Genomic DNA, 15,652 nt, shown 5'->3' on the forward strand with positions numbered 1-15,652 from the left:
ACATAAGGTTGCTCTGAACCTGGCGTATCACAGCAAACAATACAATTCCAAAGACTTTGGGCGCAAGGGTCCCCTCACATCCTGACTTTGATTTTTGAAAAGAATATGTTTTTCACCAGGAGCATTTTGTCCATGTGTGGCAATAATTGCATTCTTATTAGCTGCACTGTGCATGTCTGTGGCTGTCAGGAGGACTCTGCCAACGGCTTCCCTTAAGTGGTTAAGCATACATCCATCCAATCGTAGTTTGTAATCATCTCAGTGCAAAATTGTTACATTTCAACTCTTTCAGAATATGTTTCGTGTACACCAGCGTTTTACCAACAAGAACTATTCCACTATTGAAAACTGATGTTTCACAACTCCTGCACTTGCCCAGTAGGCCCCTTCGAATAGCCGAGAACCAATGCTGAAATCACCCACATCAAAATATTTTATCCATACAAGCCACTAAACTCTGGAATAAAAGCACTAAACTTGGGTGCCTAACCATCAGATCTTTTTGGAAGACTGACTTCTGTCAGAAAGAACAATATATGCATAAAGATGTGTTTGGTAGGTGACTAAGTTTGTTGTGTTTGAAGCTGATGACTTGCATGTAGTAAAAGAAAAGTGTTCTTATGTGAATCCTATCAAAACTTGAAATCTTGAGTTGTGTTTTTTAATGTGTTGTCAGGTCCCTCTGTAGATACTGAGACTTTGGTATCCAGAAGTAGCAAAAATAACCAGCACCATGTGAACCAAGAAAATGAAGAAGCTGTAAAAACAGAGGTAAGACATTTTTCACAAAATCCATAGTTGCTCAAGTATAACTTCGGCATCCTTAGGGAATGGTCATGTTCCGAAAAGTATTTCAGAATTAACAGTTGCCACGCATTGCTTGAGGTCGACTTGGCAGGTAAACCGGTTTGACAGCTCTGCAAGTTCCAGGCGTTTTCCCGTTCTTTGGCCCATGATATCCTTCTGGTTAATGCCATTACTCCCTCGCTGCCTTCTACGTGCCCCAAATGGTGTCAGATTTCTTCAGGCATCCCTGTTTTTGATATGCTTTCCATTCCGCTAGCATATACCAGTCCATGTTTTGAGCCCATTGGTTCGTGCTGGGAGGCCTCTCGCTGCCCCATGCCTTTATAATGTTCCTCCTGGCAACCATTAATGCTATGTTACAGGACAAGAGAGATTGCCTCGGTAACGTCTGCTCCCCCTTGATGCTCAGGCACACTGTCCGCGCTGATATTTTGACCGGGTTTTGACCGGGTCTCCCACTGCCTTTTCTAGGTGCTCCTGTGTGGCCTACTAAAAGGCCGCCAGTCTTGAGCATATATATCTGGGGCCCTCTTTGGTTGCATCCTCTTAAACATCTCTGGGAGTCTGCTAGCTCATATTTTGCTTGGAGGTTCTCAAACAACAACATGCCTTTTCCATCCCACTGGTCCCCTACCTTGGAGATTCTGATGAAATCGCACTGTCTGAAGGCCTCCAGCTTTTTCAGACCCACAAGTATGCCCAAGTCCCATAATAGTGTTTCTAGGGTCATTTTCTCCTCCCATCCAGCCACTTTGATCGCCTTTTTCCATGTCTGGATCCCTGTGGCCATGTGGGCCTGACCCTTTTGTAGATTAGTACGGCTGTGGAGTGGCTTCAATTATCCTCTTAGGGACAGAGCTCTCCTATCCGACATAAAGGCGGGATCCTAATGCGCCTCAAATGCCTAGTCATTAATTACCTTAAACTGTGCCGCCTAGTAGTATAATTTAAGATTGGGCAGTCCAGTGCCTCCCTCATACGGGCCTCTTGTCACAGTATCCTGAACTATACTAGGAATGCCACAGTCACTCAATAGCATCCTGGTGGTCGCCTACGCTGCCTGGTAGAAATATTCAGGGATTTTGTGTGGTGTATTTTGTAAAACATAGAGGAATTTTGGTAAGATCATTTCGTAGAGCGCTGCCCTACCCATCAGGAATATCAGTAGTTTCCTTCATCTGCCCACGTCTGCTTTATATTAACCGATCCAATATTCCAGGCTCTGAGGATAGAAGTCTCGGAAGATTTTTTGTGATAAATATTTGTAAATATTGGAAGCCAGACGGTGACCACTGCAGTGAGCAGACCCGGTTCTCCAGTGGGTGCCAGCCCATAAGTGAGCATGCTGCCGACTTATGCCAGTTTATTTGAATTCCAGAGTTTGTCGCAAAAATATGAAGTATTTTCACTACCCGGGGATAGACCACAGTGGGTCTGCTAAATACAGTAACCGATCATTCGCATTTAGTGAAATCATACCCTCCCAATCCAGTGTCCCAGTGCAAGCCCCCGTGCCTGGTTCCCCTTCCCCGTTAGAATTTTCATGATAGTGTCATATCTGTTTATTGGCATTTATGTTATTTAGACATTACAGCATGTGCGGCATTTCAAACATTACATCTCTTCGGCTATGTCAATGTTTCGGTGCATGGGCAGAATAACATGTCCGTGAGGCGCTGCAACGTTTCACATAGATATTACAGAGTTCAGAGTAGGCGCCTGGGCACATCCAAAACATAGGGGAGCCTATTCACCCCAGCCCTGTTTACAGAAGTGATTTTTATATAACAACTGCAGAATTTTTTTTTAGCAAATCGGAACTAACAAACTGCGGCATAGACTCAAATATACATTACATTCTGACCCCCTCCCTGTCTCGGCCCCCCGTCTACTCTACCCCCCCCCCCCCCGAGGAGCGCGCCCTTGCGCAGCTGCATTGTGTAGTATACCAATTGAGATGTCAGGTGTGCTGCCCGCTGTGTACCCCCCCATCGCCCAGTGTGCCCTTCTAATCTCCTGCCAGCCCCTCACCCACAGAGCTTCCTGCTGATTGTAGGGCGTTAAGCATGTCTTCCCAGTGCTCTGCAATTGGCTCCCTATGGAGCCCCACTGTTTTCTCCTGTTGTATGGCAGTCCATTCCGCCCGAGCCCACGCCTGGAGGGACAGAATCCATGCCTGCACACTAGGCGGGTCGCTCGCCTTCCACCTCCTGGTGAGGAGGCGTGTTGCCACTACCATCCCCAGATCCAGGAAGTGGGACGATACCTTGTCTTTGGGTGATCTCTTAAAATGATGCAAGAGATATTCAGGCCAGTTACAGGGAATGGTGCGTCCGGTGCACTGCTTAAGTAGCTCGCTAATGTCCCTCCAGTAAGTGCCCAACACTGGACAATTCCACAGAAGATGGAGAAGGTCTGCATTTACCTCTCCGCATCTGGGACAGAACGCTTCGGTCCTGTGAAAGTAATTTATTTATTAAGTCAGGAGTGAGATAGGCCCTGTGAACAATGTAGACTTGGATTTGGTGAAAGCACATATTTCTGGGGACACGCACTGGACTTTTAAGGATTTTCTCCCACTCCTTATCGGCGAGTGCTCGCCCTAGGTCCCGCTCCTGCCTGCCGCGCAGTGGGGCTAAATCCAGTTCCGTATGCGCCCTCAGGGATGCAACGAACTACTTAATTAGATGCCTACCCCTACCCATGACGTGAAGATATCGCACGGTCAGGTGCTGCTTAGTCTCCGCTGTAATATCTCCCCACCAAGCCGTCATGCGTGCCGTAAGGGAGCGGTGCATTAGGAACCTCTCGGGGGGGAAGCCCATCGTTAGTGACCAGTGTCTCGTTTGGTAGCAGTGTTCCATCTCTGTACAAGTCGCCCAATGTCTGGACGTCCGCTTCATGCCATTGGTCCAACATGTGACGCTTGAGAACCCCCTCACCTCCCGGAGAGCCTTCCAGCGGCACCACAGGTGCGTAGGGGTGCACTGGTCTCGTGATTAGCAGTGCCCTATGGAAGCATTTGAATGCCACCGCCAACAGTAATGGGGTGGGATGCGCCAATGCCGCTAGTGGATGGAAGATCGCGGTGACTCGCTCCAAGGTGTAGGGTGGCTCGCTCGTGGCAGTGTCCTCTCTCCCCCTGTCCGCTAACCAGTGGGCGATCCATTGGAGCTGCGCCACCAGATAATAATGCTCAAAGCAGGGAGCAGCCAATCCCTCTCGGTCTGTGGGTAGGAACAGTTTCCCAAGCGCCAGCCGGTGTCGGGACGCGCCCCAAATGAAGTCACGCAGGACCTTGTTAAGCATGGAAAAAAAAGGAGGCAGGTATAAATAAGGGAAGATTAGCAAAATGATACAGAAGGCGGGGAAGCATGACCATTTTGGTTAGGGCCACTCTACCTGTGGGCGTCAGAGGGAGCGTGGACCGGTAGCCAATTTGGGACTTGAGCGCTGCCACCACTCGACCCAAGTTCCCGTCAAATAGGTCGGCCGGCTGACGGTAGATCTGGATCCCCAAGTACTTAAATGTGTCTGCTTTCCATTGGACTCGCGTGCATGGAGGTGGTATTCTGGATCTTCTACCTCGCTGCTGAATGCATTAGAGGCAGGACTTGTCTGCATTTACCCGGAGCCCCGAGAGACCAGCGAAGCGGCTCAACAGTTGGACCAGCAGCTCCGGTATGTGACCCACATCCCTAACGAATACCAACAGGTCGTCGGCATATAGTGACACCTGATGAGTGCCGTTGCCCAGGGGGATGCCATCATCCAGGGTCTGTCTCATGGCCGCAGCTAGGGGCTCCATGGCCAGCGCGAAGAGCAATGGGCAGAGGGCACCCCTGTTGGGTGCTCCTGCCCACCGCCACCGAGACATATGGCCCCAGTCACACATGAACTACTGGGTTCCGGTACAGGAGGTCCACCATCTGCAGGAAGTTTACATCCAGCCCATATCTCTCTAGCACCGACGACAGGTAACCCCACTCTAGACAGTCAAAGGCCTTTTCCAGGTCTAACACCAGGCACCCTGCTCTAGGCCAGCCCCTCGTCGCCTCCGCTGCTTCCCTGAAATATCTCCTGAGGTTCAGGGATGTGGACCACGCTCACACAAACCCATTTTGATCCGAGTGAACTAAGTGGGGTACCGCCGGCGCCAGGGGCTCTGCAAGGATTTTGGCAAAGATTTTGGCAAAGATTTTGGCAAAGATTTTGTAGTCCATATTAAACATTGCCAGCGGGCGGTAGGAGCCCAAGGCCGTGGGATCTCGGTCTGGCTTGGGTAGTGACACTAGAAATGCCTCGCGCAAAGACGGTGGGAACAGACCTGCATCTATCGCTGCATTGTACAGCTGAAGGAGTCGGGCACCAGGATTTCCCTGTTCGCTTTGTAGTATTCGGCTGGCAGGCCGTCGGGCGCCGGGGATCTCCCGGTCACTAGTGCCTGAATCACATCTCCCACTTCCTCTAGAGCAAGCGGGTCATTGAGCGCGGCTTTCTGGCCCTCAGTGGCTGTGGGCAGCGCAACCGAGTCCAGGAACTCAGCTAGCGTTTGTCCAGGGCCAGTTCCATTTGGCCATATAAAGTTGCAGGTAGTGGTCAGTCAGCGCGCTGTGTGTATACCACCACCCCTCCCCCGTATGAATGGCGCCTATCGGGTCGCCGCAGCCCGTCTTTTGCACCAGCCAGGTCAATAGGCGGCCAGCTCTATCTGCCTTGGCGTGAGTCCTGGCTGCATAATTGTGACATCTCAGCTTTTCAATAGGAACCGCATGTTCACCGCGTAGGTCATTTAGCTTAGTGCCCACCAGTTCCCTCACCCTCCCTCTCGTAGCGCAGGAGCTAAGACTCTAGTCGAGTCAGAGAAGCTGACACTGTTTTACGGATGTTCCATGTGGCACCTATGCAATGCCCGCGGATAGTCTCTTTGTGTGCATCCCATTCCAACATGGGGTCACTCGCCTTCTCCGCATTCTCCTCAAAATAGGCTAGGATGGCTGTGCCCAGTGAGGATCGGAACTCTGCATCTTCCAGCGCAGCTGGCTGTAGCCGCCATGTGGGCACCGGGGGCCGATCCGCTTCCCAGTTCAGTTGGAACCATAAGGGGTTGTGATCTGAGTGTGTCCTACCCAGGTATTCTGACCTAGCCAGGAGTGGGAGCAGGGACTGGGAGCCACCTATATGGTCCAAACGGACATGGAGGTCATGGACTGGTGAGTAGTATGAGTATATTTTGTCTACAGGGTGCTGTACGCGCCATAGATCGTGTATTCCCCAGTGCGATAGCCAGTCCCGTAGTGCCTGTGCCGTCGATGTTGCTGCCGCAGCACGAAGGGGTGGGAAGGAGCGATCCAAGTGCGTGTCAAGGACCATGTTGGAGTCCCCGCCGAGCAGCCAAGGGAGGCCCATATACGGGTGAAGAATGTGATTTAAATTTGCCAGGAAAGAGGGGTGATCCGTATTAGGGGCATATAAGGACCCCAGCAGGACCTCCTGTACGTTTAGCCTCCCCGTGTAAGGGAGTATCTCCCCTCCGGGCCCACCTGAGTGTCTTCACGTGTAAAAGGGACACCGGCCCTCACCCAAATCAACGTGCCGCGCGCATGCGCTGAGTATGTTGTACCATATATCTGCCCTATCCAGCGCCTGCAGAGCCTATCTAGTTCTGTCTGGGACATGTGTGTCTCCTGCAAGAGTGTGATCCCCACCTTGTGGCGCTGCAAATAAGAAAAGACAGAGTAACGGCGCGATGGGGTGTGCATGCCGCGGATGTTCCAGGTCATGATGTAAGTACATTCCATATGCGGGGTCGTAATGCAGCCACCCGGGGACCAGGAGGGAGCCCCAAGTGGGGCCAAGGGGCAGCCTCTCGGAGGGGAAAATCTGTGTGCCGCTTCTGAAACGCATAAACAAGAACTAACAGTGTAACAAGGTGGGCGAGTTCCCAATGGGGCATACGTCCAAACCAGAAAATGGATCTACCTCTTAATGATATGTTTTCTCAACGCAAAGTGTATGCGGTGAAGCGCGCAGCCAGCAGTCAAACCAAGATGCTCCCTTACCTAGGGCCTTTGGACTTCTGAGATAACTAATCTGGGTATCGCGCAGAGCTAGTGTGAGCCAGCCATGGAGGCCAATGTGCGCGCCGGACACTGAATGTCACCTAATCTTAAGCCTGGAAGCGCACCTGCATGTTGCGTGCGATGCATAGTCTCAAGACTGCGCCAGCTGAGGGAGCTAGTAACATATTTTGGCAGCGCGTTTCAGCAGGTATGTAAAGGATACAGCAAACCTGGTACTGAACACCGAGTCTGCAATCTGACCATCATATTCCTGCATCCAGTCACATAATCCCCCATTGTCGCAACCGCCTCAAGCGCTTCTTGCCGCTCCTGCCGCATCTTCTCCGGGCTGGGTGTGACCTTGCCCAGGCTTGCTCCTCGACGAGTCCCCCCCTCTTCCTCCTCCGTCTCCTGGAGCGCTGCTCTTGCCATCCGCCCTCTTCCTGGCCCCTGGATTTCGTTCCCGACCATTGCCCCGTCTCTTCCAGCCAGTCCTAGACTTCCGATGGGGTCTCAAAGAAGCGTGTGCCCACCCTAAGGCGGGAGGGGGAACAGCAGGGAATAAGGCAACTCCAGTTCACGCAACTGCCTCTTTACTGCCATGTACATGCCCCTCCTCCTCTGCACTGTTGCCGTGTAGTCTGGGAAGAACAACCCGCGGCTGTTACCCACTTTGAGGTCACTCATTTTCCTGGTTTCACGGAGCACCGCATCCCAGTCACGGTAGTTGAGGAGTTTGAAAAGGAACGGGCGAGGCCGAGCCCCAGGTCGCTGATATTACAAGTCACTGAGGAGTTCCATGGGCATGTGGAGGCATGAGACTGCATGTCATGTGCCTTCATAAAGGCACAGAACTCTTAGATGACCTAATAAACTGTCGTAATGTGCTCAGTTCAGGATATGTTGTGCCATGTTATTTGTGGACCCTGCCTTCTCTTCTATACCGGGCTGCTGTGTAGTCCCTGCCTCATCATCTGCCATATGCTAGCCCCACCTTGCATTCTCTTCAGGACGATCATTTATGGCCCTTGCCTTCCTCACCTTGACTTCTACCACAGGACTGCTGTGAGAGGTTGCTTCAGGTGGTTTAATTGGTACCTCAGTGTGAATCTTCTCCTTCCTGAGAGGCTGCTGTACTAGTCTTTATTGCATGAGATTTAGATTCCTCCCCACATCGGCTGTCTCCTCCCATGGGCACGTAATGATGAGAAGAGGCACCGTCGCACGTCTTTACTCGGTTGTAAGAAGTTATGAAAGGCAAGTGGTGAATTTATTTTCTTAAATTCTCGTGTCAATGTAATTATCGTCATCAAATTTACATAACTCCTGCGAGACTACACTGCTTCAAGCCAAAATTGCCTGCCACAGGCAAAATATAGGCAAACTTGCATCACATTGTGTGGTCCTGCTATAAACTATGGGATTATTGGAATACTGTTAAAAGCATATTGACCGAGACAACTGGCTGATCTGGCCTGCACCACCCCAAGGTCCGGCACAGTGGGGGGTGCTATGGCGTGGAATGAATTACTAATACTTGCCTAGCGGGGACCAGTACCCACCTTAAATCACAAGGCATTAAATAATACAGAAGTTGGTGTATGGATATGAGAAATGATCAAAGATTAGAGGGATATACACAAAGAAAAATAGGTTGTCTATGACGATAAAAGTTTACTAACCTTAGCCACCCACCCATCACTGCTCTGCCTGCTGAAAGTATGGCATACCTAAATCAGAGATAATGATTTATACAAGGGGTAAACATTGGCACTGAGAATGGGCGATGTGTTGCAGAGTGGAGGATTGGCAGTGGCATGGTGAACAGGAGAACTAGTAAAGAAAAGACTCTGGAGTGCTGGACATGTTATGTTGGCATGTGTAACTTTAGTTTACTAACAATAGTCTGAGTAAGCCACAATGTTATAGAGACGTGTTCTGCTTGCTGGATAAAAATGTCAGTAGAGAAATTATAATAGTGTTATGATTCCAGAAATGCTTGTAATAAAATTATACTCCACTTTACATAATTCGGAGATCAGCATGCAACAAAATATTTTTTGTATTCAGAAAAGTGTCATACCGTAAGTTCCTACTCCTCATCACTTTTTTCTTGGTGTTTCGGTCTTAGGGTCCAGTTTTAAATATCCAGAAAAAAGTTGCTTTTCGAACCTTGCCAGATATAAGGTTTATGACGTTGCAGAGTGACCTGGAAGGAAGAGAAGAGTGGTCCTCAGTTGGTGATGAGGAAGAGGCAACTCACAAAGACGGTCAGGTGCAGCCTTCCACTAATGAGCCACCACAGGAAGCAGGGCATGAGAGGTCATTTACGGGTCAAGATTCACAGTCCGTCAGGTGAGTGTAATTGTATGCAATCCACTCTTTTCTGTTGGGCGCCAGTTAAGGTTTTGAGATGCGTATCTTACTTCCGGTGTTGGTGTGAAATATTTCTACGGGTGGAAAATAATTAAATTCCTGAAGGAAGTATGCTATGCTTTGAAAACATTCTAAAATTATATTTTAGTTCTTAAACCATCGGCCTTATTTTTATATAACACACACTGTCTTGTGGCTGAAAATTTGCATGAGTGAATTTAATTATTTTTCGCATTTAATGTCCCTCTTCAAGCCAGTCGTGTTTTTTGTGCTCTTCCCTGCTGATGCCACTAATCTGAACAGATTAGGTCAGCGCATCTGGAAGCTTTGGTAGGATTCAGTGTGTCCTTTACTCCCTGTTTTTTTTTATTGAAGGATTATTTGCCTGACTAAAGTTATAGAAATTATCTGATCAGCTGCTTTTCCCTAAACATCTCATACCCTCTATAAACGTATGCAAACAGTCTGTTGAACAGTTGTAATAGTATTAACTGAAGTCATAGTTGACTAATAAACAAATCTCGGACTCTTCCAGAAAATGGTACATGGCCTGTCTGGGTCCTGTCACTTGAAATACAATTTTCCTTTGTACAGTTTCCCACTGTTTTTTTTATCTTAAACTTCTATTGAAGACTTAAAAGATTGTAAAATACTTATGCGGTCATTGCTAGCAGACGAAGGACTAGAAAGCATGATATAAGCACACTTGTGCTGTATCTAATGGTGCAGGTGATCAGAAGGTTTTGTTTGAGAAAACACCCCGGACTGAGGGCCAGATGTAGGTAGGCCGTTACCGATCGGTAACGGCCGAAAATACCGATTTTGGGCCCTTACCGATCGGTATACAGCCATCGAGATGTAGGGCAAAAAAAAAAGTCAAAATCGGAGCGAAAACCGATTCGGAATGAGTACCGAATGGAAAAGAATCAGATACGTACATACCGAAAATCGGATATGTAACGAATCGGTAACACACCGAATCGGAAAATAACCGAATCGGTCCATGTACCGAATTGGTAGTGACACCGATTCGGAAATTATCCGAATCGGTCCATGTACCGATTCGATACTGACACCGAATCGGAAATTATCCGAATCGGTCCATGTACCGAATCGGTAGACACACCGAATCGGAATATAGCCGATTCGGTCCATGTACCGAATCGGTAGATACACCGATTCGGACATGAGCCGAATCGGAGAACCTACCGATTCGTATGAATCACCGATCGGGAAATTCCCCGATTCGGACAGATGGGGAGATGTAGGGAGGCACAGAAACACCGATTTCGGCTCAAAATCGGTAGAATTCACTCGGTATTTACCATGGATTACAATCAGGTGGTAACCAACTCCAACCCATAAAAACAGCCCCAAAATGCATTGCAACTTGCAGGATGCCAGCTTTTTATGTCATTGCGAGGCGGCTACGGCTACAGCAGGAAGGACAGAGGGAATGGCAAAGAAATGAACAGATCTACAGACAGAGGATAACCCTGTTCATGCTCACAGAGGCAGAGATCCTACAGAGATACAGGCTGGACTCTGACACCATTCTTGAGCTCATCAGGGACCTCAAACCATTGTTGGACCACCACACCCCAAGGGCACACGCCATCCCAGCACACGTCCAGGTGCTATGCAGCCTACACCTGCTTGCGTCTGGCAGCTATCAAAGTGGAGTTGCAGCGGCAGGAGGGGTGACCCAGAGCAGCCTGTCAAGGTTCTTCCACACATTCCTTGACGCCATCATACACAGGATGGACCAATACATCTCTTTCCCTGCAACCCACGCAGAACTGCTACAAACTAAAGCTGACTTCTACCAGATGGCACAATTTCCCCAAATCATTGGCTGCATAGATGGCACGCACATTCCGATTTGCCCACCAGCGGACACAGAATACATATACCGCAATCGGAAGTCTACACACACCATCAACGTGCAGGTGATCTGCAATGCGAAGTGCACCATCACAGACCTGGTAGCAAAATTCCCAGGGAGTACCCACGACTCCTATATTTTCCAACAGAGCGGCATCTATGCACGGCTGATGGCTGGCGAATTTGGTGAAGGATACCTCCTAGGTGAGACACATCATCAGACCCCCATAACACAAAGTAGCTAGGTGGAATACATGTATGCATGTGTGTAATGTTACCCCTTTCCCTTCCAGGCGACAGTGCATATGCCCTCCGCTCATTCATACTCACCCCCTACCTCAACCCCTCCACACCCAGCCAAAGGAGGTATAACCGGGCCCACATACGCACAAGGAATGTCGTCGAACGGACCTTTGGCATCTGGAAAAGTAGATTCAGATGCCTGCACAAGAGTGGAGGTGCAAGGCAGTATACCCCCATCACCTGCTGCAAGATGATAGCTGTATGTGCAATGTTACACAACCTTGCGGTGAAGAAGGGCACTGAGGTGGAGTTGTCTGACTACGAGGACCATGACGACGACGAAGCTGTGCCACTGACACAGCCAGCTGGGGTGTGTACGCCAAGTGATGGCAGATACAGACGTGAGGAGATTACAGAAAACTATTTCTGAGTGAGTACAGATGCACAGACAGGTAAATGGTTGTGGTGAAAAAGCAAATTTTAATACTGTTGCAACACAGTTACTGCACTGATGTGCAACAAAAAAAAGGTGTAATAGCAAAGAAAACAAAAGTCTAAGGTCCAGGTTGCCTCACCCGCCCTTGCAAGGCTATTTCTTTGAGCGCTTGGCAGCCCCACTGGGGTGTCCCTCACCCCCTTCAGAATGACCAGCGGCTTCTGCGGAGCGCCTGGTGCTCCTGCGTGGCTCTGACGCAGCGCTGGCCGGGCTGCTGCGGCTGCTGCTGTCCCCAGCATCCCCCAGGTCCAGGGCAGGATTTGCGGCAGTGTTAGAGATAATCATGGCCTCCATTGCTGTCGTGATGCGGGCCATTCCCCTTGTTATCTCGGCGGTATTTTGGGTGAGACTTGACTCCATGTTGGCACCGCGCTGACAGAGTTGTGCCGTTGCAGCAGCAAGGCGGCTTATGGAGCGGTTTTGCACCCGGGCATCCCGCCTGCGCGACAGCTCATGCTCCTCTGGTCTGCCACATAACTGGGTAATGGCAGTGGTTAGCCTGCCTAAACCTGCTCTGCTACCTCCTTGTTGGTATCCACAAAGGCCTGAAAACCTTTCACCATTTCCCCCATCTGCAGGTTGTGCTGCAGGAGCTGGCGTTGGCAGGCCATGATGGACTTCGCCTGCTGCCTTTGGATTTTCACCATATTCCCTTCAAGGCCCAGGAAGACACTGCCCTCCGGTGCTGGCGCTGCAGTGGTGGGAATGGCACGGCGCCGGGTACTGCTGCTGCCGGCCTGCTGAGTGGGCTGTGGTGCCACTGGTGGGGGTGTGGTGCTGGCCGGGGCCTGAGCCCCTGCTCCCAGGACAGGGTGTACTGGAGCCACAGCCATGATCGTGGCAGGAGCTGGTGTAGGTGGATGGAGGTCCCTTGTCGGGGAGTTCTCTGGGGAGAACAGCAAGGGTGGTGTGCTCGGCATTTGTGGGGAGTGAAGTGAATCATAGTCTATTGCCAGGTCTCCCTCACTACCCAGCCCTATGGTGTTTTCCTCCTCCTCCTCGGCAGCCTGACTCGTGCTCGGCCCTGCGAGTGCACTGGTAGATGGTGCTGCTGCCTCTGTTGTCAGTGGTTCTCCGCCTGATGGTGCCCCTAGGTACAAAGATGCATTTGTAAATTGAGTGCGATGTATTACAGTCAGTACAATTAAAGCATTCCACATGTCCTTGCATCTCCTTAGAATGTGTTCCACTGTTTCATGTCTTGTGATTCTGCACTGCCATATTTTGCTAACTTCTGCTGACTACATGTACCATGATGCTTGTCTCTTGTATGTTGGTTACAGTACTGTGCTGGGGTTTGGCTGTGCATTGTGTCTAATGGGGAGGTGTCTGGTAGGGTGTGTCATGATGCGCATGCTTCTTACCTGTAGCTGTAGCTCTGGCTGAGCTGTCCAGGGTCCCAATTCCGGTCACGCTCTCCCTCTCAATGGTGCTGGAGACCAGTTCCTCCAGCTCGGTGAGGGGTGGCGCCGGGTTCCTGCCTCCACCTGTGACTCCAGCCTGCCTCTGGATCTCAGCCATCTTCCGTTTGGTCAGGCTGCGGATGTCATAGAAGCGCTTCTTCAGCTCATCAAGGGACCTGGGGGTGACACCTACAGCATTGACCTTTTGGACGATTTCACTCCAGAGCCTCCTCTTGGTGCTGTCAGGCACATTGAGGGACAGCTTCCCGAATAGCTGCCGGTGCACCCTCACCACCTCCTCAACCAACACCTGCAGCTCGATGCTGCTGAACTTTGGCTTCCTTTTCTGGCTGGTCTTCTGGCTCTCACTAGGGTTTGCCATCTTGATCTGAACAGTTCACTACCTCCTACTCCCACTGCTGCTAACTGTGAGTGTTCAGCTCAGGCTGGCTCTCCAGAAAGTTCTTAATTAGCTGCACCTGCCAGGGTTGCCACTCCCTGTTTGGGTGGGGGAGGGGGATCCACCTCATTGGCTGAATCGGCTTTTACCGAATCGGCTTTTACCGATTCGGATTCTAACGAATCGGTAAAATCCGATTCGGATTTTACCGATTCGGTTTCTTCAATGCTTTCCTATGGGCTTTTTGCCCATGGGTGTGTTTTCATACCTCCGATTCGGTAATTGCCGAATCGGATTTTACCGATTCGGCTATTTCCGATTCGGTGGTAGCCGATTCGGTACTTTCCGATTCGGTCCGTGCCGAATCGGTACGTAGCGATTCACATTACCGATGCCGACCGATTCGGTATTATTTCGCTGTTTGTTTGCTACATCTCGTTTTCCGATTTCAGAATACCGATTCGGCCAGCCTCGGTATTTTGAATTCGGAAAATCCCTTTTACCTACATCGGGCCCCGAGTCCTTAGAGAGCAAGAAGTATGGTTGCAGTGACAGTGCAACCACATACTAAGCAAGTGTTGAAGGTACATGCAGTTGCTTCAGCGATTTTCTGAGCATCGATGTTCAGGATTGGCTGATCTGAAGAAATACATTATTTTGAATCTTTATTTTCCCGATTGCTAGTAACAATTTTGAGGAAGAAGGAGTGGTACTGCAGCCCTTCTTCCGTTACCCTGAACACAAATACAGTTGCACAGGAAGACCCATTAGTTGATTATGAGTGATGGTAAATGATCAGAGGGACTGCTTTATAAAGGAAAGGTAGTTTATGATGTCCGTTTATAAGCATTTTTAACTGGCAGCTTTGGGTCATTTCACTTTTGGTTATGTGAGGGATGTAACCCAAATATAGATATTATTTCTTCCCTAGCATATCAAATGGCCACTGTATTTCTTAAAAACTTCAAATATTGGTCTCAATTGGGAACAGGGTGCAGAAGGGAGTTCCAGGTCATCTCTTCATGCGCTCTTGCTTTTTACATTGTTTTTAAGTCCCCACTTTCCTTTTGACAAGATGAGGGCGAATGCCTCATTCTTCCACTACCCTTGGACAAGGACAGGGCACAGGAATCAATGAACAAAACCCCCTGTGGCCTTGAACAAGCTGTGGGGGCAGAATCCCTCTCGAATGCCTCCCCACTACACAGGGGAGAGGGAGAAGCACACACAAGGGCTCTATCGGACCAAGTACAAATTAAGGGGAAGCAAGGGGACACAAGTGCAGTGGATTGGCGGTCAGAGTGGCTGCGCAGGGACTGGAGGTTGTGGAAGAGTAAATAGGGGCTGCAGAGCAGGCAATGAGCATGAAAGTGCTTGAGGGGTGCAAGGGCGCAGGGGACTAGCAAGGGTAAAGCAGCATGAGGCTGCAGTGGAGTGGGGGCACAACCAGGGGGGGGGGGCAGGAGAAGTGGTACATTTGTAGAAGGGATGCAGGGTCCAAGAGGCTCAAGGATAGTGGACTTGAAAGGAACTTTAAGGACACATAAGGGGAAGCACTGGTGTACCAAGGTGCTGCAGGAGCAGGGTGCGGACGGAGGGGTTTGGGGAGGTGGCACACTGGGTCAACAGGGGTGGAGTAGGGCAGCACATAGGGGCTGTAGGGGGAATGGGACACTGATGGGGCTGGCAATGGCACACCGAGGGCTGCAGTGGGACTGCTGTTCACCAGGAGCAGGCAAGCTGGCAGAGATACTTCAGGGTGAACACTTTTATATATAGAGGCACATATAAGAGACTGCAGTGTTACAAAGTAGTGCTTCAAATGGGGGGGGGTGATACACAGGGGAAGCAGTGATCAGGCACATAGAGGTGTTCCAGATAGCCTACAGAGTGCCAGAAGAGACCAGGAAAGGTAGCACACAGGGGCAGCAGGGGCTTGGGGACATAAAGGAGCAGTGGGGGCACAAAGAAAGGATAGAGT

General features: G+C 50.1%; 1 protein-coding gene across 1 annotated transcript in view; it reads left to right on the plus strand.

Moving 5' to 3' along the window:
* The window catches only part of CEP95 (centrosomal protein 95), a 622,972-nt gene that overhangs the window by 315,486 nt on the left and 291,834 nt on the right, over positions 1-15,652 (plus strand). Inside the window, exons 9-10 of the mRNA XM_086930924.1 lie at positions 677-771; positions 9,001-9,224. Coding sequence (XP_086787050.1) covers positions 677-771; positions 9,001-9,224 — 319 coding nt within the window. The remainder of the gene's footprint in view (positions 1-676; positions 772-9,000; positions 9,225-15,652) is intronic.

Source organism: Lissotriton vulgaris, chromosome 7, assembly GCF_964263255.1.
Source record: "Lissotriton vulgaris chromosome 7, aLisVul1.2, whole genome shotgun sequence".
Lineage (NCBI taxonomy): Eukaryota > Metazoa > Chordata > Amphibia > Caudata > Salamandridae > Lissotriton > Lissotriton vulgaris.